Source organism: Leuresthes tenuis, unplaced genomic scaffold (assembly GCF_036924035.1).
Source record: "Leuresthes tenuis unplaced genomic scaffold, fLeuTen1.0.hap1 SCAF_21, whole genome shotgun sequence".
NCBI lineage: Eukaryota > Metazoa > Chordata > Actinopteri > Atheriniformes > Atherinopsidae > Leuresthes > Leuresthes tenuis.
This window is the reverse complement of record NW_027325375.1, coordinates 15,686,063-15,711,129: the sequence shown is the minus strand read 5'-3', so window position 1 is coordinate 15,711,129 and position 25,067 is coordinate 15,686,063. Positions and strand designations below refer to the sequence as shown.

At 40.1% G+C, this 25,067-nt stretch overlaps 3 protein-coding genes and 1 non-coding gene across 5 annotated transcripts; 2 read left to right on the top strand and 2 right to left on the bottom strand.

The window, feature by feature from the left end:
• The first annotated feature begins 1,622 nt into the window (after nucleotides 1-1,622).
• uspl1 (ubiquitin specific peptidase like 1) lies at nucleotides 1,623-15,231 on the top strand. Of its 2 annotated transcripts, XM_072375772.1 has the most exons (9): nucleotides 1,623-1,784; nucleotides 4,135-4,291; nucleotides 5,596-5,718; nucleotides 5,833-6,709; nucleotides 7,165-7,275; nucleotides 8,316-8,445; nucleotides 10,575-10,700; nucleotides 11,861-12,021; nucleotides 12,989-15,231. In XM_072375772.1, exons 2-9 carry the CDS (start codon nucleotides 4,166-4,168, stop codon nucleotides 14,719-14,721), a joined length of 3,387 nt encoding a protein of 1,128 aa, XP_072231873.1. In that variant the 5' UTR covers nucleotides 1,623-1,784; nucleotides 4,135-4,165; the 3' UTR covers nucleotides 14,722-15,231. The 2 variants fall into 2 exon arrangements, with proteins under 2 accessions (XP_072231873.1, XP_072231872.1); XM_072375771.1 differs by lacking the exons at nucleotides 1,623-1,784; nucleotides 4,135-4,291 and adding an exon at nucleotides 4,344-5,328.
• A 499-nt stretch (nucleotides 15,232-15,730) lies between these two features.
• On the bottom strand, nucleotides 15,731-15,802 carry trnae-uuc (transfer RNA glutamic acid (anticodon UUC)). The gene has a single exon. It is a non-coding gene; the product is annotated as a tRNA-Glu (tRNA).
• Nucleotides 15,803-17,464: 1,662 nt separating this feature from the next.
• alox5ap (arachidonate 5-lipoxygenase-activating protein) lies at nucleotides 17,465-21,310 on the top strand. Its single transcript, XM_072375421.1, has 5 exons — nucleotides 17,465-17,589; nucleotides 17,670-17,751; nucleotides 19,663-19,733; nucleotides 20,934-21,015; nucleotides 21,107-21,310. The coding sequence occupies exons 1-5, from the start codon at nucleotides 17,517-17,519 to the stop codon at nucleotides 21,267-21,269; spliced, it is 471 nt and encodes a 156-aa protein (XP_072231522.1). The 5' UTR covers nucleotides 17,465-17,516; the 3' UTR covers nucleotides 21,270-21,310.
• A 105-nt stretch (nucleotides 21,311-21,415) lies between these two features.
• On the bottom strand, nucleotides 21,416-23,119 carry LOC140280138 (mesenteric estrogen-dependent adipogenesis protein). Its single transcript, XM_072375420.1, has 4 exons — nucleotides 22,789-23,119; nucleotides 22,553-22,689; nucleotides 22,252-22,367; nucleotides 21,416-22,129 (listed from the first exon to the last, which is right to left on the bottom strand). Exons 1-4 carry the CDS (start codon nucleotides 22,986-22,988, stop codon nucleotides 21,896-21,898), a joined length of 687 nt encoding a protein of 228 aa, XP_072231521.1. The 5' UTR covers nucleotides 22,989-23,119; the 3' UTR covers nucleotides 21,416-21,895.
• Between the last annotated feature and the right edge of the window lie 1,948 nt (nucleotides 23,120-25,067).

Genomic DNA, 25,067 nt, shown 5'->3' with positions numbered 1-25,067 from the left:
AAGGACATGCACAGGTATGTGCTACTTAAATTCGCATTCCCAGTATAAATGCACATTTTCTGACCTGAAGTCGAGCAGCACCACCATCCAAAGTTTTGGATAGAGGATTAGTTAGGAGCCACTGCATTATCCAGACTCTCGATTCCTTAAGATTTCAACATGGTGATTTCTGATTATGAAAGGTTATAATAAAGCTTATTATGATGTCTTGTTTATTTTATTTTATCTTATTTTCCAGAAAACTACAATGCAATTTGACTTTAAAGGTTTGACTGTGTATTTAAACCAGGTAATGGGTGTGGTGCCAAGATAAAGAAAATGTCTATCGTTATTAGCAATTGTAGTCCTATGTTCACCCTTGATTATTTTGTTATTATTTGTGCTTAAAAATAACCAGCTATCATGATTTTGATTTTGTGAGGAAACCTAATGAATGTTCTTCTTCCTAACAACTAACATAGAAACAAAGAAAAATGGCTGACATATGAGTTTATTCATATCCTTGAATTAAGATAGGGAAGGATGAACTGATTCCTAATGCCAATCACAACCCAGACTCAGGCCACATGTCTGCCTGTGATACTGCCTGTCTGCGCCTCATTTTGCATCAGGAGATGCCACGGCAGAAAGCTATAGCCTGCTCATGTTTATGCATTCTAATGAGCACTCCCTGGGAAAAATATGCAAATTCATTTTGTCATCAAGAGGAAAATAGAGGACAGGAGAGCAGCAGATACAGGAGGGGCTTATGGGAGGAGGGCACATGCAAGAGGCAGGAATGGGTGGAGATGTGTGTGATTGTGGATGTCTGTTTGTGTGTATGGTGGAGGGAGTGTGGGGAGAGTTGAGAGTACTATGGAGCTGTGAGTGCAATATTAGAAATAGACGGAGGGACATATGCAGATCCCATCCCACACCCACCCCCACCCAACAAACCAACCAACCAACCTTTCTCAAAAATTTATTTCATGTCATGTATAAAAGTAAATAGATACATAATGAATATTAATTCTTATTTACAAAACCAGATAAGCAGAGAGTTGATATGGGGGCAAGTTTCTATGTGTTATCTCATCTGTTAAATTAATCTGTTGTTTTGGTCTAATGTTAATGTCTCCTGTTTTTTGTTTGTTTGTTTGTTTTTTTGCTTTTTTTGGAATTATTTCACCTAAATGAAAGTCTGTTTAATCTGATAAATCTGTTTAAACCGCGTGAACCACTTGGTAAATCATCATTCAATAAATGTACCACAATTAATAATAATAATTATTATTAATAATAATAATCGTTTAAAGTGTTCAAACAGCCTATTTATAGCCTATTTCAGAGAATACAGTCATCTGTCAAATATATGTATATGTTAAACTAAATGTATACTTTTTTATATAAATATGACAATCATTAATCAGATTTATTACTTCTAGTAATTATTCATAACATGAATAAACGCGACATAGATTTAAAAACACGTGAAACCGGTTAGCACTGGTTTGATGCGCCGTACGTACCGCACTAACAGAACGCAGTGCAAACATGAACAATAACTGTACAGGCTCTTGCAGTTCCCGTCAACTACCAAATGGGGGCCAGCGGAAACATTCTTTCACAGGTGGGGAAAACAAAGGCTGATGCACAACCGGCGGCGACCGGAAATAGAACGTTTCTATCACGAACCCGTGAGAGGATGCACATGGACCTACTCCACCGGCGACAGTAAATACATTTATGCGTGAATGGATTTTGCCCATCATCATCGTTCTAAACCTCATTTAACGCGAGTTTCGGTAAGTATCGTTTTGTTCAATAAAAGTTATAAAAAAGGTTGGCGGCTTAAGTTATTGCTTGACCTTATGCTAATATGTTAGCATGCTAACCGTTAGGTGGATAAGCTGATATTGTAGTTATTGCATGGATGCATTTGAATAAACTTGGTGTGGTCCGTTTAAATGTTGTCCAAGAAAGTTAGAATACCTTCTAGTTGATGTGTTAGCTCCTCTGGTGTGGGTGCTTTCATTAGTATTTTTCCCTGTAAACTTAATGCCAGCGTCTTCCTGTGAATCGTCTTGAACAAATCCTATCCTAAAGCATGTCTTTAAGCATCGCATACCTTTCTGTATGCTGCCACAGTTCAATGCATTGAGTCAGGATAGGTGGCAAAAAACGAGCTAGCCGAGAGTTCTCAATTGTGAGCCTGCAACGAAAGCATTTTTAAGATAGTTTGTTCCAAGATAACGTTCATGCAGTAATCAGCCTGGTTTATTTCCAATATAATGTTTGATATTCCCACAAACTGATAACTTGAAAGAATATTAGGTTGTGTGACGGAGGGGGAAAACTATCACCAAGAGCGGCTGGATGTAGCTTGAAGGAAGCCTTTGACCACACGCTGAAATGTGGGTTTCACAATTACAGTTTACCGCATTTGAAAAGAAGTAATGGTAGCAAATTGTGCACTGATATAATACAGAAACATAAGAGCACAGAGTCAGCGATATCGTTTAGAGTCTGCAGATTTGGTCATTTCTATGAGATATATATTCACACAACCGATTTTGTCCCCCCCTCACCCCACCCCCCACCCCCAGAAATGGGGCACAAGAGAAGAAGCCTGTGCTATCAGTTTGACAGAAATGTTTTAGAATTAGCTGAAATTATGCTCTCTGAATGCAAACATCTTTCAGTCATTGAATTCATGGCTCTGCATTTGGTATACACTGTAATATGACCAACATTGGAACTATGAAGGAGCACATGTTTGTTTCGAGGGTAAATGGATCACCAAAGAGCAACGAGGGAAACTTTTATTGATTCGAATTCACTTGACTGAAATGTTTTGATTCTAAAATAGCAAGATTTGTGAGTAGGGCTAGGTATCAATCAAAAAATTTAGATACTGGTACTAATACCAATACCTTCACTTCGATATCGGTTCCTGAACAATACTTTTTTTTATACCCATTTTATAATATCAACTCGAACAAAAAAGAAGTTACATTACAAATAACAGTACAAATATTCAGTTTTATTTTTCAGTTTAGTATTTAAATTTTCCGGAGGGAACCTCCCAAAGGGATTAATAAAGTTGTCCATCTATTTTTCCAATCCAAGCAGTTTTCTAACAGAAAAATGAATAACAAATAATTTCCAGTAGAAAACAGTTGCAAGCAGGTGACAGGTTGGTGTCTAATACTATCCTACATACTGAGGATACTTTTCACTTAGCGGTTTTTCTTCAGAAAAATCAACATGTCTGCTTTCTGCACATTGCAGTAACATTGAGATTACTGCCAGATTTCGCTGAATGTTAATTTACCCGTTAAAATCCCACACACTGCGCCGTCCTCTGTACTCTTAGATGAAGCCGAGTCCAGTGGTGGAGATTTTGAATTATGCTGCTCGGGCTCTGTGTCGTCCACAGGCTGACCTGAATGCTGAGAGGATGGTTGCGGTCCAACCTTCTTGTTGTCAAACATGGAGCAACTTTATGCTCTTTAATTGATTTTGTACACAGTCAAAAAATTAATTAAATTAGTCGTATTGCTGGCGTTAGCAGCAATGACTTTTTGGCATATATTACATCACGCACTATTGGCATCAATCTTGGTGAAATAGAGCCACGCTTTAGACCTCGGTGGCATTGTTTAACCGGTTCGATGACACATGCACACAACTACAGTTCCCAACGCTGATACACATGAACCCTGTATGTGGGCGTAACCACATTTTCCTGCATGCTGCAAAGTGTAACGTTAATACAGCCAATCGAGGGTAGCAAGATCAGGTCTTGATCACGTGATTAATCTCTGGGTACCGAAACTTGGCACTGAAAGACGAGGCATGTTTTGATACTCGGTACTACCGAAGCATTTTGGTCGATGCCTTAAAAGAACCGAAGTTTGACACCCAGCCCCATTTGTGATTAGCTACAACTTCATTTCAGACATTTAAAATTTTAGTATAGATAGATAGATAGATCCCTAATCCCTTTGGGAGATTCCCTCCGGGAAATTGAAATGTCTTGCCTTGCCTGATCACAGCTTTAGCTTGTAATCCAAAGTTAAAGTTGAGTGTTTTCTGTTTATCTGCATAACTTTCTAACATGGCCTCTGTGGTGCTCTACTTCCCTCCCCATAGCCCTTCTGGAGGTGAGCGGCGTTGCAGTGATATGGTAATATTTTTTGAATGGCACCAGACAGCCTTGGACCCAGAGACCAGCAGCTGCTTGCCAATGACTGGTGAAGACACTGGTTTGGGGGCTTTGGCCTCACCGCTGGCGGGGTATTTGGGAAAAGTCAGTGGAGCTCATGCTTTCCTCTCCTTGTTGTCACTTGTGCAAAGCTGAATTGTATTTGAAACAAATACTGCGACTGGGCAGTACCAATCCAAATTGAACTGAAGGGAAAACATAAAAGGAAATCTTTGTATGTAAAAGGCGAAAGTATGTTGGTTTGCTTAAATGCTGTCAAGAATCAAAGGTTGTCAACTTAGTTTGGTCATAAAGCAATGCAATACGTGTTTATCTGCTTCTAAGTTTCATGTACCGTAAATTCCGGACTATAGCATGCACCTGAATATAAGCTGCACCCTCTAATTTTAAAAAGAAAATCCATTTTGTACTTGTATAGGCCACATCGGATTATAAGCCACGGGTGTCACACATTGTAATATGAGATATTTACACAAAGATGTTTACTTTTGATTAATGGTAACATAAACAAATACATACTGCAAATGCTTTTTTTTTTAACAGTGCCTTTAACACGGCTGGTTTAAAAAAAAAAAAAAAAAAAAAAAGAAGAAGAAGAAGAAGACGACAGTAGCCTACCAGGAAGTCATTGATCGCCTTCTTCATCTTCCCCCTGTGCACTAAACCCAACAGTCATCTTCTTCAGTGTCCGAATTGAACAGCCTCAGAACTTAGTCACTCACTGCATCATATGCATTTCTTTGTTTGTTTTCCATGTTGAGGGTGAGTACAAATTACCGATTTACAATAATTTAGTAGTGTAAGTGTGTTTGTTTATCGTACAATTTCATTGGACCACAGTGAACTATTCATTAATTTTATTGGTCTAATGTTACGAGGCAAAAAGGTTTTGGTAGCATGAAAAAAAAAAAAAAAAAGAAATATAAAAATATATATATATATATATATGTGTGTATTATAAGATGCGGTGCTCAAAGTCTGGGAAGGCAGCTTATAGTCCAGAATTTATGGTACTTCTCGTCCAGCTTCACTGAAACACTCAATGATAGAGACAAGCATTAAAACACAAGCCTTACCCAAGCAGATCTAAATTTTTCATGTATCCTTCAGACTTCAGCAAGGTAAATCAAGTTAAACCTTCATATTTAAAGTGTTGAGATATTATTTTAAAGATTAAAAAACAACAATGTAGCTGGTAGCAATAAAGATACTAGGGTGTAAATACATACTCGCTGTGTGTAAATGTCAAACATTTAATACTTTTCTTCAGCTCTCTATGTTCTTTTTTACTTCCTGACATCTTAAGTTTATCTGTGGCGTTTCAAAACGTCTCATTTCAAGATGTTTTTGGTCTTGATTAAAACTGTGTTTTGCCACGTATTTGGTAGGTTCAGGAAAGAGCTGCTTCACTGGAGTATTGTCCTTGGTGTACTTCGAAGGGCTTCGTTTACGCACTGCGCTCCTACCATATCAACCTCCAGGAGTCAATCGCCCTGTGCACAAACCCACAGGTGAGTCTCACTGCTGTCATTAGAGACGTGGAGTTTTTTTGTTTTGTTTTGTTTTGTTTTGTTTTGTTTTTTTTACCAGCTGCTGTTAACTTGCCTGTGCTCATTTCCTCACAGTGCCTTTTCCCGCTGGTCGCCAGGCCCTTGGAGGATGTTTTGGCTAGCTTGGATCCAGTGGAGCCCACTGTTGGAAACAAAAGAAAAAATACCCCTGCGCTGGAAAAGGAAGAGCTGATTATTCCGCCGCTCAAATGCCTGCGTTCAAGTGAAGTTGATGATTTTGAGTCACAGAATGCTACACCTGTAAGCCCAGCAGGGCATGGCGCTGTAAACCTTGCCAGCAATGGCCAACATGCAACACCTGATGCTGGAGGTGAAAAGTTTAATGGATACCACAACGCCTCTGTACATGTAGAGACAACAGGATGGACTTCACTACAAGATGGGGATGTTGTCCAAGAAAAGCGTTCAGGCAGTGCCACTCATACAGCTCACCCTGCTCCACCTACATGCTTGGCCTCAGTCAGGAATTTGTCAGAAGTTTTGTGGGTTACTGATAAAGATGAGCCTGCACTATCTCCTCATACTGGTGGTCTTGGTCTATCAGAGAATGACCGTATAGGTACGAGTCTTCCTGTGCTGAACAGCACAGATTCCTGTCAGGACACTAATTCAACCTCTATTAATATTCCATCAACTTTGTGTAGTGAGCAGACCGAAGAGAAATCGCTGATTGCAGATGTACCATGTAAAAACACCAACGGCATCAAGAGTGTTGGAGAGTCGGACAAGCTTGTATCTGTTCCAAAGCAGCTATTCTGGAGTAACAGGGACAACCTGTGTTGGCTGGACTCACTGCTCGTTGCTTTGGTGAACTGTAAGAGCCTAAAGTGTAAACCTGAGGATGAGCCTCAGCGCTCGTCTGTGTGGCAGCTGATTAAAGGATATGAAGACATATATGCTGCCATCAAGGAGCACCAACAGTCAGGCTGGGGTAAGTTTAACAAGATAACTTACTATATGTAGTGTGCTGTTGTGATATAATTACAAATTTGTTGAAGAATTTCACATATTTTCCTCTTTTAGTGTTGCATCAAGCGTCAAAAGTCACTACTAATGAATTTCCTATTTCCTTCATTCTTATTTATGACATAACACAAATCTTAAATATAAACCCTTTAAAACATGATGTCACACATGAGGGGACAAGCACACATATGTAAAGGACTCTTCGGGTTTTATTGGGTTAGAGTGCTAAGACACCTTGTTGTTCTCACTGTTTTGACTGCAGTGGTATCTAGCCTTGCACAAGTGTTGTCAGCAGGTTTTAAATATCTTCAACCCCAAGATTTTGACCATGACTTGAATTTCTAGATGAATATGAATTCAGTTAACACAGTTAAAGATTATGTGGTTTGTTTTGACTCAGCTGAAGTTGTTTCTGACTAGATGAAGCTGCAAGGGTGCCACGGCGTGTGCTGCAAAAGGCCAACGCTGCCCTGCAGAGTCTCAGGATGTCGGTGTTCAAACTACTGCAGCCCAAACTGCACTGCAAACTGGGTAAGCTCGGGTTCTCTCCCATCAGCAGGTTATGAGCTTGCATGACCTCCAGAGCAGAGTCAAGTCGAGTCTCTTTAAGCCGTGACTTGCAAGTCTATTGCCAAAAATAAAAAACCCGTTTTTTCTGCCCTCCTTTTTCTCAGCTTGGCACGGAGTTTCAGGAAGTAGCAGAGCCATTATTTCACAGTTGCCAATTCATTCCACATTAGAAAACACAGGTTAAACAGTGTTGATATTATTTATAATTTGACATATTGATTAACTAAAAAACAAAAAAAAAAACATCAACATTTTCTTTAGCCTCGCTGAATCCATCAGCACTGATAGAAAAACAGAGTTCAGGAGCAATATGCAAATAGTGCCAAGCTACAGAGAGCAAGCGGGATGTCTTGAGCGAATGCTTTTCAAACTCAGCCACACAACACAAAAGTGCTCTGAGGGCCCCTCGAGCCTTCTGTTCTTGAATATTAATTTTCATAAGGCCATGTACTAAGTTTTTGCCCACAGATTAAAGACAAAAAAAGGAACATATAAAGGAGCAATCTGTCATGTTTTAGACACATGCTTTCTACACATTGTTGCTCTATTTAAGGTCTTCAGACAAAAAAAAGGCTTCAACTACCGTAAATGTTTTTCTCGTGAAATATGATGCTTATCCTGCTTTTATCTTCTTGACCTCTCACTTGCATGCAACTGTGGTGAGTCATTGTACTTGTATCCGAGGCTTGCTTTCTATACCTGAACTTGTAGAGCAGCCATCATCACCTGATAATATCAGAAAGTGACTTGACTAGACATGCCATCCTGGGATTTTGCTCTTTTTTTATTTTTTTATTTTTATTGCAGTCATTCTGACCAAGTTTAGATTCAGGTAGGGATGTGCTCGTCTTTTTTTAAGTTTGAAGCTCCACATTATAACAAAATTGTTGCTTATATCTCTTTCACAGATTAGTTCTTTGAAAGTACTTGAAAATAGGGCTCGTAAGTGCTGCTACAGCCAGCACTTGAGCATGTAATGATGCTCTGTTTATGCTGTTCAGGTCAAAAGGAAACTCCGGTGTTTGCCATGCCACTTCTGCTCACAATGGACTCTTGGGTGGAGCATCTCTTCCAGTCGACTTTTCAGTGGGAATTCAAGTGCAGCAAATGCAAAGTCACCACAAAAGAAAGGTAGGTGATGATCTTATTTATCTTTATATGCAGAGGTAAAAAAAAAAAAAACATATTTTGCCTTTGAAATGTGCTTTAAAGCTTTTCACCTGCTTAGGCAGAAGCTTGACAGTAAAGAGACTAAAAGTACAGACATTTTTTTTTTATAATGATCGTGCTGAGAAGATATATGTATATATTTGTGTGTGTATATGTACTGCTGAATACAGCAAAGATGAGGCCACACTGCTGTTTTTGTTATATAAATCCTGGACTTTAATCACTGAATAGTGAGCTGTTGTCTCATCTCTAATAATGGCTTAACTTCCAAAGTTTTTTGTCTTTCGTTAAATCACAAAACACCTGCCAAGTAAAGTGACTTGGCGCATGCACAGAACAGATGGTCTGAATCTACTGAAACGCCTATGGTGACAATTTGGTCATGTACACTCTTCATGTATAAGTGCTATGAGTGTAGATGCACTATATTGCCAAAAATATTCACTCACCCATCCAAATAATTAAATTCAGGTGTTCCAATCACATCCATGGCCACAGGTGTATAAATTCAAGCACCTAGACATGCAGAGTGCTTCTACAAACATTTGTGAAAGAATGGGTCGCTCTCAAGAGCTCATTGAATTCTAGTGCGGTACCGTGATAGGATGCCACCTGTGCAACAAGTCCACTCCTGAAATTTCCTCGCTGCTGAATTTACCACTGTCAACTGTCAGTGGTATTATAACAAAGTGTAAGCAATGGGGAGCACAACAACGAAGTGGTAGGCAGAGCAGGGTCAGTGAATGCTGAGGCGCATTTTGCACAGAGGTCGCCAACTTTCTACAGTCATTCGCTACAGACTAGAGGGCTGCATTGGGATTGGGTCCCGCCGGACCCAACTAAAATCTCGCGGGAGCGGGCAGTATGAACTTTGCTGCAGGCGAGAGCAGGAGGCTAAAAAAAAACAAACAAAAACACTGTGGGATCGGGATATAGCCTAGCGACTGGATGTCATTAAATGATGTGGAAAGGAAGACAAAGACAAAGCAAGGCAAGTCTGACATTTGGAGAAGTTTGTCAATTGATCATGAATCTCTTAATTTATAGCCTATAAAATGACATGTTTTCTCCTGCAGGACAGGAGAAGACACAAAATCAATGCATTTCTATTATTGTGCAGAAATAAATTCTCAAAGTTTGGCGGGTGCGGGCGGGAGTGGACATGCACATTGCGGGTGCGGGCGGTAATGGTCAGAAATTCAGCAGGAGCGGGATGAAGAAAACAGTCCCGCGCAGGGCTCTACTACAGATATCCAAACTTCATGTGGTCTTCAGATTAGCTCATGAACAGTGCGTAGAGAGCTTCATGGAATGGGTTTCCATGGCTGAGCAGCTGCATCCAAGCCATACATCACCAAGTGCAATACAAAGCGTTGGATGCAGTGGTGTAAAGCACGCCGCCACTGGTCTCTAGAGCAGTGGAGACGTGGTCTCTGGAGTGATGAATCGCGCTTCTCCATCTGGCAATCTGATGGACGAGTCTGGGTTTGGCAGTTGCCAGGAGAACGGTACTTGTCTGACTGCATTGTGCCAAGTGTAGTTTGGTGGAGGGGGGATTATGGTGTGGATTTGTTTTTCAGGAGCTGGGCTTGGCCCCTTAGTTCCAGTGAAAGGAACTCTGAATGCTCTAAGAGATTTTGGACAATTACATTCTCCCAACTTTTTGGAAATAGTTTTGGGATGGCCCCTTCCTGTTCCAACATGGCTGCGCACAAGTGCACAAAGCAAGGTCCACCGTTGGGATAAATTAGAGCAGAGACTGCAAGCTTCTCGTCCAACATCAGTGTCTGACCTCACAAATGCGCTTTAGGAAGAATGGTCAAAACTTAGCTATTGCTGCATAGGATGGGCCGAAGTGATATGCGTGTTAAGGCAGATGAGTGAATACTTTTTGCAATATAGTGTATTTTGGGGAAAATCTGGTGTAAGACTCCTAAGTAGTGTCAATATATCCAAAACAAAAAAAATAAATCAAATGCAAGTTCAACTGGTCCAAAACCAGCAGCTGATGTGTTAGCTGTTGAAATGTGAAATCCCTGTACTTTTGCAGATGTTTGAATTATTTATTTTTTTCTTCCCCTCTTCTTCAGCGTTACGAAAACTCTCCCCACCTTCACAAACATCGTGCCTGACTGGCACCCGCTGCATGCAGTTCATTTTGCCCCATGTAACGTGTGTTCCCAGAAGAATCAGAGGAGGACCATGTTGCTGGAGCGGTAAGAGCTACTTTCTGCTTCAGAACGTGTATGTTGAAAGTGTGATTTAAAATTTTTTTAAAAAATTATTATTATTTCATTTTATTTTTAGGGCCGGCACTTTAACGCGTCAATTAAGATAAATTAATTAGGCAAAATTAACGTATTTTAATCACACTTAGTTTTGCACCGTGGAACATTTCTCACTGGATGAGTTTCAGGCATATCGATTATGCTGGAGCACCAACTAACGTTCATGACTTCGGACAACAACAATCCACAGTGAACAATTGTCAAACATGAACGAAGAAGCTGATGAGACCACTTTGGTTGGCCCCGTGGATGGGAAATTTTTTTTTAAAAAACAGACGGATGGGGTGGTTGGTAGCATAGTAGTGGATTGTGCAGGCACCCCGTGTATAGAGGCTACAGTCCTTGCTGCTGTTGGCCCCGGTTCGAATCCCGTATCAGGCGGCCATTTACTGCGTCATTCCCCCTCTCTCTGCTTTCTGTCTCTTTTTATCTGGCCTGTCCATTAAAAGGCATAAAAATGGTTGGTTAAATACCACCTTGAAAAAAAAAAAACAAAACAATGTTTTGTTCCTTAAGCTTATGTATTCAATCATTATTCAATGGTATACTAAAATGTGAAAATAATTGCTTCTCACTGTCATGGTCAAATATTTATATGCGATTAATTTCGATTAATTAATTACAAAGCCTCTAATTAATTTGATTTTTTTTTTTTAATCGAGTCACGGCCCTAATTTTTTATTTATTTTTTTAGGTATGAGTTTGAATTTTTTTGTTTTCAGTTAAAAAAAAAAAATCCACAAAAACATCAAGAAAAGGACTGATATACACTAACAAGTCCCTTTGCCCGTGTTCAGCTCTCTCTAAAAAAAATATTAAGAACAATATTCCTCAGCTTTTTTGGATGGCGACTTGGAGGTGACCTCATCCAGTCTGTAGCTGAATTCACACAGGAACCCCTGAGATGTTTGGGACTGTTCACTTAATTTATAGTCAAAGATTCCGAATAATTTTGCCAAAAGCGGTGTTTGCTGAGGTGAATCGTTGTACTTTTATACTTTTAAAATGTAGTTAACTATTGTTTTTGTTGTTATTTTCATTGTTTGTTTATGTCTTTAACCACATGCTTGCTTTTTGCCTTTGTATAGGGTGCCTCCAGTGTTTGCTCTGCACTTTGTGGAGGGGCTTCCTGACAATGATGTCAGCATGTACACCTTCAACTTCAAAGGGAAACGCTACTCAGTCACTACTGTCATACAGTACAGCCAACAACTGAAGCACTTTGTTGCCTGGATTTATAATGGTGACGGTACGTACTTTAAGACTTGCTCTGTCATAGCTTTAATTTGCCTTACTAACAGCTGGTTTCGCTAAACTTGAGTCAAACTAATGCTTTAACTGGCATCATTACTAATTTAATGTCAGCTGTCAACTCCTGGCCCCAGCCAGTTGAACTCCTTTCTGTGTGGAGTTTGCATGTTCTCTCTGTGTATGTGTGGGTTCTCTCCAGGTACTTCCTCTCACTGTTCAAAAACATGCATGTTACGTTAATTGGTGTCTCTAAAACTGTCCTTAGGAGTGAGTGTGAGCATGTGTGGTTGTTTGTCTCATTTGTCTCTGTGTGGCCCTGTGATGGACTGGCAACCTGTCCAGGGTGTACCCTGCCTCTCGCCCAATGACTGCTGGGATAGGCTCCAGCCCCTCCGCGACCCGACCGACGGATTAAATGGGTATTGAAAATGGATGGATGGGTGGAGGATATAAATTGTTTTTTTTTATTTTTTTCCACAAAAAATAACTGACCTCAAATGTTAAAAAAATACTTTTATTTTTTTAATGTCTTTTTGTCTATTCATTTTTTAATTACAACTACATGTTTGATGAAGCCACAAAGAAGTTTAGCTCATATTTGAGTCAGATGAAGTAATGTTTTTATTACTCCACATAGTGTTGTGCCAACAGCACATTCTGCTGGACAGCATATGTAGTGTAAAATGAATGAACTATTTATGGCTTGTTTTGTCATTTAAAGGTGATATAGGTGAGATTTTAGGCATTGAATGTGTTTGGGCACAATTGTTCCTGTGGTCCCAGTGCTGCATTTTCTTCTGTGTTTTTCAGTTTCACTGTATTTTTCCTCACAGAAAATCTGCTGTGATCATTAGTGAATGGATTACGGATCACCTTGGCCATGCAGTGGGTCACCAGCATGGAATAACTAATTTATGATTTACATTTCTTGTTGTAACCACGTGTTGTTGTGTTGGTTCCTTCAGGTTCGTGGCTGGAATATGACGACTTAAAACACCCCGACTGTAAGGCCCATAGAAACCTACCGATCCCAGCTCACGAGATGCATGTTGTCTTCTGGGAGGTCGAGGAGGATGCAGAGCCCTCTATCTGTTCTCCCTCCACTACATTTGTTGAATCTCAGCCTCCTGAAAAGAAGGGGACCCCTAGTTTAAATGTCGAAGCTGATGAACCGTTGGCTCTGACTTCAGAACAGTCTCTTCTGATGAGTCTTAACGATTCTGACATGGTCTGCACACTCTCAGGAGAAGACGGCAACAATATTATGGACACTACAATCACAGCCAGTGTCGATGCATCAATAGGTGCCACGACGTTGCTCGACACCTTTGAGGGCCTTAGTCACAATGATATTGTCACACTCACACTGGTGGAATTGAAAACTGATTCAGAAATGCCACCTTTGGACGACAACCAACAAACTCAGGACTTGAGTGTTCCTACAGGGATCAAAAAAATGGACTCCACACCTGATAGCTCCTCCCCCGCAGCAGGAAGCAACAATGTCATTGAGCCTTCCACCATCGCTAGCTCATCAGATACAGACTCAAAGGATGGCTCCTCTAGTGATCCAACGTATGTGCCTGGTGCCAAAAGAGGACGAGGGAGAAAAACTGGCACAGAGAAAGCGGTGAGCAGGCAGAGAGGTAAAAAGGCAGTCTCACCAAAAGCAGGTTCACACAGCTCACCACCTGGACCTTTAGAGTACTGTGAAGCAGTCAGCTTCAAATTGGTGAGTTCTGTTGCTCAGGATAACATACCACCCGTTGAAACTACACAGCAAACATCTCCCCTGTCTTCCACTGATGCCTCACCTCAGCCCATCAGCCAGAAAAGTCCCACAGAACAGTCGGCATTTGATCAGAACTCTCGCTGGAGTTTCCTGCTGAGCAAACACCCTCTAAAACACGTTCACAAGTCCATAGCAACACCTGCACCCACCCACAGACCCTCCTCAGACACACAAATGAATTCCTCTCCTCCTGTTCACTCCACCCCCAACCCTGTGAAAAAACAGCCAGTTCCTGTAGGACTCCCTAAACCGCAGCTCAGTACAGAGGAGAGTAACGGTCTCCCACCGAAAGCTGCGGAAATGTACGGAGGTTTTGGTACAAAGAGCGCCCACATCCAAAGTCCACTACCATCCCCTGTACTCCTCAGTGGCAAATTGAAACCGTTTCAGCCAATCGCTAAACACCAAACAAACACCACAGTGATCTCTGGTACACCAAGTCCTGAAATCAACTTCTTAAAGAAACATAGCAGCCAGCCCTCCAAAGTCCCCACAGGTCTCAGCGACACCGAAGCCCTCAGGTACAAGCTGATAAAGAAACTTAAAGCTAAGAAGAAGAAGCTTGCAAAGCTGAACAACCTGCTGGGTTACCAAGGTAGAGCTTGTCTCCAACCGGACAGCACCGATCTGAACTCTCCAAGCACCGTTACCTCCAGTACTTACGATGGCTCTGCCTGCGATGACTTCCTTTCTGACCTGCTCTCACCATCGACGACGGCCAGCAACCTTTCACCAGACAGCACAGGCTTCTTAGAGATGCTCGCTAGCGGGCAAGATGGAGTCGGGCAGTTGGACTGCGTTGTCAGTGCTGTTGGTGCAGAGTCACAGAATAACTGTGGCACAAATGGGCCCGACACCGAAAACTTCCTAGAAGATTTTTTCTCGCAATGCTTTGAAACCGGCTGACATGTAATCAACTGACATGCGCATGTGATATTAGGCCGTGGTGCTGGATGTCATCTGCAGACTTAAAAGCACATGGTAACATTATGGGAATTGTTAAGCCATCTTCTGATTGTTCTTTGGTACATTTACACTGCAGTTAATGTAGGTTTGTTAGTTTTGCAGCATGATGATTTTTAAGCTACTATGTTGAACCATGGGGGAAATTTGCCAGCCACCTTTATTTATTTTCTTTTTTTGGACAATTTAGCACTTTGTTCATAGCTACTGTAAGTAACTCTTTTGCAGAAGTACTCTGTTTACAGTTAAAGCTGTTTGTCTTTCTTGTGATTAACAAAATGTTACTGTCATTCATGAAATGTTTTGATGATTTTTTTGTTGTTGTTGTGCAAAACAGCTGAATTAACTAAACAATAAACAGGAGAAAATGTCTATGGCCTTTACCCCAGGGAGAATGAAGTATTTGTATTTTTGTTTTGTATTAAAATCACTGTATATTGACTGAACTCTTTCAAATGGGTATGTCTTTGTCGCAATTTTGTTCATATTCCCAGTTGCTAATTCTAAACTTCTATAAACAGACAAAGTGCATCTACAGTGGAAGAGTAAAAAATGAATAAATTGTAATAAATTTAGTGGTAATGGACCATTAAATAGTTGGAGTAATTTACAATATTGGTGTTTGTCTGAAACATTTATAGGGAGGGGAATCATCATCATCCCTTATTTTGGATAACTTGCATTTAGTCCCATTTTTCAGTTTGTCATAGCTGTAAATAGAATTACAGTAGTTGAAATAAACAAAGGTAATACATAAATATGTAGACAATATTTTTAGACAAATGCGGATGTTCTTTCTGTTGCAGTGAATAATCAAACGTATCCATTCCTCCATCACACAAGATGTCCTGTCCAATGCATCATTTAACTTAGTGAATGTAATTGTAAGTGGTTGGTTATAAACGTGCAGAAGTAAGAAAAAAATCAAATCTAGTTTGGTTAAAAGATTTCGTTCCCATACCGGGAGTCGAACCCGGGCCGCCTGGGTGAAAACCAGGAATCCTAACCGCTAGACCATATGGGATTTATACTACAGAGGGGGCTATTATTGTTTATGTAGTCGCTTGTAGTCGTTTGCAAGGAAGCGGTAACTATTTTCTGAAGCTACGTAAGCTACTTAGCTCGTTAATACTAGCACTGGTTATCCGGACACTTGTGTTCAACCCTGCTGTTTTAGACAAGTTCTTGAACCTTGACTCGCTAAATCGATCTAAGCTGTGATGAATTACTGTGGTGAATTGAAAGTAAAACTGAAATTTTAGTGATAATTTAATTTCCTTATTATATTTCCTTACTATATTCAAATCGTAGATTTTTAACCACGCGTAAATCTAATTCTGTAAAACGCATTTGCTTTTCTTCGCATTTTCGGTAAGTGTGCCAATCATCTCTGGCATCCACAATGAATTCCATTTTCTTATTCATATTTCTATAACATTTTAGCTAATGACATAAATAACTGAACATCTTGTAGACAGTGTGTTTGATTTAAAGTGGTTCATTCGTTTAACTAGATATTAAGAACAATGAGTCTGCATTGCCATTCAAAGGCACATGGAGGTGCTGTTTGACCATAAATATGGCCAAGGAAAAAGGCCTGTTTTTGTGACTCACAACAAGCTGGTAGTGAGTAAATACAAGACTTGATCGTGTCCCAATGTGTGAGACGTTTTCTTGCATGTCGCATTTTACACAAGATTACTATGGGGCGGCAGGTATAAAAAATGCGATTAGGATTATATAGTTTACAATTTTTGAATATATATCTCAATTTCCTCATCCATCCATCCATTTCCTATACCGTCAATCCGTCCAATTTCCTCATATTAACCTAAAATAACACTATAAACGTCCTTTTTAACATGTATAGAGCTAAGATATAAAGTGTCCATCTAAATGTTAAATCTAACACTATATCTAAATATTAACATCAAATCTAAATCTAAATGCTAAATCTAAATATTATATCTCTATCGAAATGTACGCTTTTATATTTGAGCTCTGTACATGTTTACAAGAACATTCGCACTGTTATTTTAGGTTTGTTGTCATAAATATGAGGGAAATGTGCTAAATATAAGGAACTTGAGATAAATATTCAACATTTATAAACTGTAACTTTCTTAACTAAACTTTTACATTTGGCACCCTACAGAATACAGACCGAGATTAATCCAGGCAATAATCCATACACTTGCTGTATGTTTCTTTGTGAGTTCGCCCAGTGGAAACTATAAATGCAAAACTTTTTACTTGTGATGTAACTTTGCATTGTGTGGTTTGATTAATTTGACTTTTGAGAGGGATCCTCTTCCACCACTGCAGCAGTCACTTTGATAGTAGCAGTCAATTTTGGTAGTAGAAGCGGTATAGTTGATAAAATGATTGAACTAATGAATGAGACTTGCCTACTGGCTCTGTCATATAAAAAAAAAAAGTTTGAAAAAAATTAAGCTGTTCGTGTGCAGTCTGGAAAGCTTTACCCAAACACAGAGAGGAAGTTGCATGCAACATGTTGGCACCCCACTGTATTGAGGCAGAGCATCATTTACATAAAGAGGAAGCCACAAACTATACGTGTTTGTTGGATGGAGGTGGGATAGAGAGTACATGTTGTCATAGAGAGAGCTATCAATTTTACAATCTGCGTCTGACACACCAGTGCCTTCTGTATGTGAAAAAGCTTTGTCAACCCCAGCCTCAGCATCTACCTGTTCCCGACAGCTCAAACAACAGTCATGGAGTCTTGTAAAGTGGTGGAAAATATCTACCTCCTGGTGGTCGTCACGCTCATCAGCGTACTTCAGAATGGTGAGACAAAGCAAAACACAAACATTCTAAACTTCTCAAATGATCTGATTGTTACTTTTTAAAATCTCATGTTTTTTCAGCCTTTTTTGCTCAGAAGGTAGAGAGGGAATGCAAATGCCAAAACACCCGTACAGCTACCTTTGAAAGAGTGTCCTGCGCCAAGTAAGTGCCCTTTACTCAACCGTCATCTAAAGGACTGTTTAAAGCAGTGAAAGAATTAATGTGCCCATGTTATGTTTACTTCATCCTGAAGGTTTTGGGTTTCATTTGGTTTAATATGTATATTCCATCAACTATGAATCCCACTGAGAGGCAGTCCTCATTTGCCTGAACACACAGATGAGGGAAAATCCTGGTAGAGAGCTTGTTTGAAAGTGTAGAAAATGAATGTGTAATTTCAATATGACAGGTCGTTGAATCACCATTTAGTCAAAGGAGAGAAAATGCTGCACGCCTGTTTACAGTCAGTTTCAAACTGGTGTCTTGGCCTGTTTAAATACGTCACCGCAGCAAGACTAGAATTACTAACTGCTAAGATAAAAACAGAATGTTTTAAAGGGAATAAAATTAACCTATAAAACACGACAGAGCTGATAGAACATATACAAAACTACTGGTTTGGTTCATCGAATAACCTCTTGGGCAAGATTTGAGGTCTGTAAAGAGAAGGAATGAAACCGATGAAATAGAACAATCATAGCACCACAGATTTAAAAGAGATAATGAGGGAAAAAATGCAACATCCTGTTCATGCTGCATACGCTTCACTTTTCACATTAGTTTTTAACAACTGGCCCAAACTAAAAATTTACATCTAGTATCTGCAATTGGTTTTAACATCCCGGTCTTAAGTCCACTCGCTGTGTTAGGCGACAAGAGGAAACATTCTTCCTGTTTTTAACAGAAAAAGCCTGAACCACATCCTGTCTTGATTTAAAAAAACAAATGATTTAAAAAAAACTAATTACAAGTTTTAACCAGTAAGGAGTGTTGCAAACATCTCGTGACAGTTCGGAGCTGTGAATGTTGGTGCCGAGAGTGAGTTTTGCCACCATGTTTCAGATTAATATGAAAATGGGCTCAGTTTGTTTGTTGTTTTCATCATCAAGCGATGCAAAATGCTCACCTTTTAAAAAGAAAAAAGTGGCTGGACTGCATTGTTACGTGATTACAAATTAATCTTAATCAGCGTTCAGACATATATTGCTTTGGCAGCAATCGGTGGCCGCCTTAAGTCTTAATGAGTGTGCCAATCCACAGTCATTTTCAGGTCCCTGTTTGAGATGGACTTTGCCAGAAGCCACGCCTTTGGTTTTATCAGCAGTGCTTTGGATTGTTTTTTTGTTCAGGGTAAACCTTTGGCTCTGCTTAGATCCTGAGCACAAAAACAAAAAAAGGTTTTGACTCTGGATTGCTCATATCGAAATAAAGCAAAGCCTCCTGTCTTTATTCATTATTGATTAATCATTAATTTTCTTGATTGTTTAATCTTGCACCAATGAAAACATTTCCTCAACTCCGTGACTGTTCTTTATTGCATCTGACTCTCCTCATGTCTCATATTTTTCTCTTAAGTGCTGAAAATGTGACCTGTTCAGACAGAGTAATTTATTCTTTCCAGGGCGTTTTATCTTTCTTCAGGGTTTTGAAAAACAAAACAGTTTTTCAAGATATATCAATATGTTTTTCTCTCCTTTATTTACTTAGTTGGCCTGTAAATAATGGTGTTTTTTTCCTGCACGTGTGACTGGAAAAGGTTAGCGGGGTGTGGCTTTGTATACCATACTGTTTTCATTATTACAGTTCATTGCAACAGAAAATCTCTGCTGACTCAGAAACACAGCGAGCTCAGTTTTTCCTGGCTCTCTATTTCTGGGTTTTGTAGCTTATGTACTCTTCCATCCATAAGACTTAACTTTAAAAAAAATGTTTAAGTCACTTCTGCTCTAAAGTTGCAAAACATGTCCTTGTAGCCACAAAGGCCCGCTGTGTGCAACTGATCTGTGATTGCTTCAGTCTTATTTCAGGGGATTTCCTTAAAATGTGCTAATGACAACTCTTGTTTACTATCAGCCGCAACTGCATGGATGCTTATCCCACTTTCCTGGCAGTGATGTGGTGTGCCGGGCTTTGTCTCAGTCAAGGTAATCATTAACTGTTAATCATTAACAGACAGGCACACTTTTGTATCGACATTCACACCCATATGACTAAACTATGCTCCGGGAAGTCAAGATGTTTGTACTGCTTTACCTGTTTTTGAGTTGCAGCAAGCACATATTTTTTCTGCTATACAGCCTCAAGCCATCAGTGTGTATTAAGACTTATCCTTACTGCTAACTGCAGCTGTTGATAGTTCAGCATGGCAGGAGGGGAAAGAAGATGCAAACTTTCTGTTTAAAATAGCATCATTTGTTGATACACTGCTGCCGTTATTGCTCCCAGCAAAGTTTATTGATATAAACCACAAAATGTTCAGAGTTCACTAAACTCTTCTCCAACCCAAATCTCCTTTATCCAGCACAGAATGATTTCTAAAATCCGTTATGAGTGGCAGAATTCTGTGTTTTCTGCACACTGAAACATGTAAAGCCCATTTCACGCCCGCTTTTGCTTCACAAGTCACGTTGCTTGAGGGCACTTAACCTTTAGTTAATCATACTTAGAAAGCAGCATTCCTGTTAATATTTGTTTGACCTATGTGTTGTTGCCAGCTCAGATTGTTTGTCATCCAAATAAAAGTTAGATTAAGATCAGATTTTATTGTCATATACATAAAAAACGGAAATACACAAAATTTGTCCTCCGCATTTAATCCATCCACGTTGGCACCTGTTGAACACACACATGCACAGGGTCACACACGCATTGAGACATATGCCATACACTGAAGCGGTGGGCAGCCATTCACAGCCCCCCGGGAACATGGGGGTACGGTGCCTTGCTCAACGGCACCTCGGCCGTGGCAAGGAGGTGGACTGCCACCCCTCCAGCTGTCAGTTCAATCTTTTGAGTGGAGAGAGTCCAGCCTTCTGGTTATTGGACGACCCACTCTAATCACTGAGCCCCAGTTGTGTTGTGTGTACTGTCTGTAACACATTGAAACAGAATAGAGAAATAAATATGGAGTCATTCATGGAGATTAAAGAAGATCATATTGTACTGTCGTGCTATCAATTCAGAAGTCTCTGCAGCTGGGTTCACAAAAATTGAATTTAACTTTAGAAATGGGATAATGAATTAGGACTCAAGAGTGTTAAGAGATGGACAATGTACTCATCTTTAGGCTCTGTAGTGTTTGACGGAACTAACGTTTTAATTCTTGATTCTTCTCTCTTCTGAAGCCCCTGCTGCCTTTGCCGGGATCATCTACCTTCTAGTCCGGCAGAAGTACTTTGTTGGATACTTGGGACAGACCTCTCAAAGGTAATCTACTCCGAGTATTCCGTTTGTAGTCAATGAGTTTAGATGCCCTGCCGGACAGATTGTTTTATTTTTTTTTATAATTTCTGTGCAGCACCCCAGGCTACCTGTTTGGAAAACGCATCATCAGCTTCTTGTTCCTTATGTGCTTTGTGGGCATCTTTAATTACCTGTTGGGACGCTTCTACGGCAGCGACTACAAAGAGTATGTAGAAACCATCACCAGTGCTGCATCTGCTCTTCTACTCCTCCCTTAGTTCAGTGTGTCGCATAACACACCCACTTTTAACCCAGTTCATTTAAATCACTTTGTACTTTATTATTATAATATAATTTTTTATGTAAAATACTTTATTGTGTTTTAGTTCAGTAAACATTAACAACACAATGTGTTACTAATAAGAAAAAAAAAGTCATCTTCAGCACAAAAGTCAAAAAACTTTTTTGTTACAGTCGCATCATTTTCAGACCCTTCAACCCCAGTACAGCATGAAATCATGTAATGTAAATGAATATTTACAAGTAAAAAAATACACATCCCTTGTCTGGATCATTATTATGCTCTGCAGAATTTCCTGTTCTGTCTTTGTCTTGGTTTTCGCCCCCACTGAACAGCAGGGAAATGTCGACCCGACCGCATATTTAGCAAAGCCCCAGTAATCCCCTTAGGTTTGAGAGCTCTCCATCTGCGAGGATGCTTCTACAACGACGCATCCATCAAACAGACAAGTCCTTTTTCCAGTTTCCTTGAGGAAGCAGCCACAGATGCCACTGAAAACTGGGCAAATATAACTTTGCCCTCCTCTTCATCCGCAGCTGGCTCACATTAGTTTCAGCTTTAATGATAAGAGACACAGGAGAGAGCACGTTAGCCAGGTGCCTACTAACAAGTGCAAAAAAAGTGCAGGTGATGGCAAACATGAAATGAGAACAAAAACAGATAGCTTGCCTTAAATGTTCTTTTGCTGTAGCCAAACCACTTGGGGAAGTCAAAGAGGGCATCGGAATAGTACTTAAGGGAGAAGGAGGCGTCCCTCCACACGAGTTTAACCTCCTCCAGGTCGTCAATCGTGATGTCTTGAAGAGCACAACTCTCCAGGGCTTCAGTGAAGTCAATCTGAATTGATGAAAATACCGCTTTTAAAATAAAAGTTGAAAGCACCTCTCCTTCAACCAGTAGTGCAATTGGAGCACATACAAGTGACACAAACAACAGAGACAGCACACGGTCCTGCTTACATCCACCCTGTAGCTCTCTCCAGCCACAGATGAGATGGTCCAGTCCAGGCCTTTCTCCATCTGCCACTTGATGAAAGGGTCACTGCCATCGATGGACACCACATACTGCTTCAGCACTAAAACAGAGTTGGAGAATTTATTTACGGAGCTGGAGCCCAGAACTGTAAAATACACAGCGATTCCCACATAAACTATTTTGTGCAAACTAAAACACCAGTGGTGGTTTGGTGAATAGCTGCGTCTTCAGTGTGCAGATAGAAATACTCTCAAATAACACCTAATGTCTGAACTGCACACATACCTCTGGAGCCTCCAGCTTCCTTATTATTGCTCACTGTGAGTTTCTCCTCACAGACAGATGACAGCAGGTAGATTCTCTTGGACACCAGACTCTTTCTGACGCTGGTATAGTCCCACAAGTTGTGCACTTTTGGTTTTCTGTTGAGAAAAAAAAAACATGGAAAAAGCACGAGTTTAGATGTGCACACACAGTTATACATATATGAATGAGTGCGAATCTTTGCAAGTGTTTCTCACCTTCCCAACGAGTCCTGGAAAACGACCTTCCCCTTACAAGACTGGAAATCGTCGATGAGCACCAGGTTCTTCTCCCCGTTGCAGCGGACTCGGTAACCCGAACCGAGAGACTCCACGGAGAAACCCTCCGGCGGATTACTCAGAAACTCCACTACTTCTGTCACACTCACCGTTCCGCTGCCCGTTGTGATTATAGTCATTGTGCCAAATTTTCGTTCTCCACCTCTTGCTACAGCAGCTGCTAATGTTTACTTGGTCAACTTGATGTTGAGCTCTTATAAAGTCCACGTCCTGTCGAGGCTGTCAAGTTTGACTTGTGACTTCCGGATGGTTTCAGCCAAAGTAAAACGCCCTCAGGGTGAATTGCGTTGTGTTTTGCGTTTTTCCTTTAATTCGGTCATCAATGGATTTGGATGGAATAGTTTCTCATTGTGACCAGAACTCTGCCTAAACGTTTTCAAATGTCCAAGTAATTGTGTTCTGTGTGATGTGTTGTTGCGTTTTGCGCCTCAGGATCACAGCCGTGTTGAGCTGTTGGCCGGGTAAGACCTTGCAAACACATTCAACTGTGTGGGAACTCTAAATTAAATGACTGATGCATCCCTTTGTTTAAAAAATAAACCACTTATTCGGACAAATAAAAAAATGCCATACTACTTGCAATTGAGCTTTTATTTTGAAACCGACTGCGGTTTATTTACGTGTTTCAGTATTTGTAGAAACCTCTGTACAGTATCAAACTTTTGACGTGTGTTCGCGTTTTACAGTGATGTCCTGCTACATGGAATTTTTATTTATTTTTATTCTTTTTTGCTTTAAGACCCACAACAGTAGAGAAAGTGAGTGAGAAAAGGAATGACCCCCCCCCCCCCCCCCCCCCCCCCCCCCCCCAAGTCAACTTGTTACTACACTATCCGCCAGAGGTGGTCAAAACATCAGCCACAGGAGTCACGTGTCACTATGTTGTGGTGAACAAATGCAAACTGGTCGCGGTGTTTCTCAGTTGTTTTGGTAAGTGTTGGCTTACCCGATATCACGGGAGGAGTCTGGACGCGCTGCAGCAGACGGGCAGGTATAACGACCGGAAGTTTTGCTTAATTTTCCTTTTAAGTGAAAAGAATTGTGAAATACAGATGGGTTTAATCCCCCTCACGTGGTGGACAATATATCACAATGGAGTTCCTAGCTTATCGGAATCCAGACGACCTATTTATCATAGTGGGAAAACAGAAATATTTACCTACAGAGTGCGTCATAAATATTCAAATGTTTTGCTTTGAATATCAGCACAGGCAGCTAATTTTATACAAGTTAATAACTTCATTTTGACTCGCCGCACATTTTGAGATATTATCCAAAATTAGAGATGGGATTTATTGCACTTTGAGGGGAACCGGATCTTGGTGAGCCGTTCCTTTCAAAGAGCCGTTTAAATAACTGGCTCTTTTGGCTTTAAGAAGACAGCATGGGGTAACTCATTTTATCTTGGAAAAAGTCAAAGTCTGATCTGGAGTCATTGTAAATATTCCACAAGGTTGCGCTTCACTCTGCTTTGACAGTGACGTCACTATTTAGGATTCACCCTTTGTACAAATTGTGTGTGTGTAAAGCTGCCATGACTTGTTATTCATGAAACACCTACAAATAAACATAAAAAAGCAGGCTACAATGAATTTCCTTGCAAAACAGCTTTTAGTGCATTTCCACACAAGAACATTGTTAACAATAGAGAAATACAAAACACTTTTTACAAAAAAATATTTAAAGTATTAGAAAAATAAATAAGAACAAATAAGAGAAATATATGTACAACCCACTCTTACTACAGATGTAAACTCTGCAGTAGTCTGGTGGATTGTCCTGGGCTGCATTTTGCTGCTTTGTAAAAAAAAGTTAAATCCTGAGGAGGACTCCTGAACTGTCCTTGGGTGAATAGCAGCCTATACCTGAGCATCAGTGCAACTTCTATACAATCATTATTTTTGATAGAAAAACTTAGAAAACAATTTGCAACACTGTATTTCAATTACAAAAAATATTCAAGCATTAGAAAAATAGATAAAATTTTAATAAATAAGAGGAAAATATACAGCCCACTATTACTACAAATATAACCTCTGTATAGACTGGTGGACTGTCCCTAGGTGTGTGCAAATGAGCTCCTTTTAGAAAAACAGGAGATCAGTCCCTTCAAGTCTTAATTGAACAACGAACAACAAAATGCGGTGTAAACAAATACATAGCAGTCCCATACTTTATGGCTTCTTCTGCCTGTCCCT

Excerpts from the sequence above, each read along its gene's own strand:
- uspl1 (XM_072375772.1), top strand. The coding sequence starts at position 4,166 with ATGGTAATATTTTTTGAATGGCACCAGACAGCCTTGGACCCAGAGACC. Across the intron at positions 6,710-7,164 it reads GCACCAACAGTCAGGCTGGG|ATGAAGCTGCAAGGGTGCCA; the intron begins GTAAGTTTAACA and ends GTTTCTGACTAG. Across the intron at positions 7,276-8,315 it reads CAAACTGCACTGCAAACTGG|GTCAAAAGGAAACTCCGGTG; the intron begins GTAAGCTCGGGT and ends TATGCTGTTCAG.
- alox5ap (XM_072375421.1), top strand. The coding sequence starts at position 17,517 with ATGGAGTCTTGTAAAGTGGTGGAAAATATCTACCTCCTGGTGGTCGTC. Across the intron at positions 17,752-19,662 it reads GAAAGAGTGTCCTGCGCCAA|CCGCAACTGCATGGATGCTT; the intron begins GTAAGTGCCCTT and ends GTTTACTATCAG. Across the intron at positions 21,016-21,106 it reads TTGGGACAGACCTCTCAAAG|CACCCCAGGCTACCTGTTTG; the intron begins GTAATCTACTCC and ends ATTTCTGTGCAG.
- LOC140280138 (XM_072375420.1), bottom strand. The coding sequence starts at position 22,988 with ATGACTATAATCACAACGGGCAGCGGAACGGTGAGTGTGACAGAAGTA. Across the intron at positions 22,690-22,788 it reads TTCCAGGACTCGTTGGGAAG|AAAACCAAAAGTGCACAACT; the intron begins GTGAGAAACACT and ends TTTTCTCAACAG. Across the intron at positions 22,130-22,251 it reads GAGAGAGCTACAGGGTGGAT|ATTGACTTCACTGAAGCCCT; the intron begins GTAAGCAGGACC and ends TCATCAATTCAG.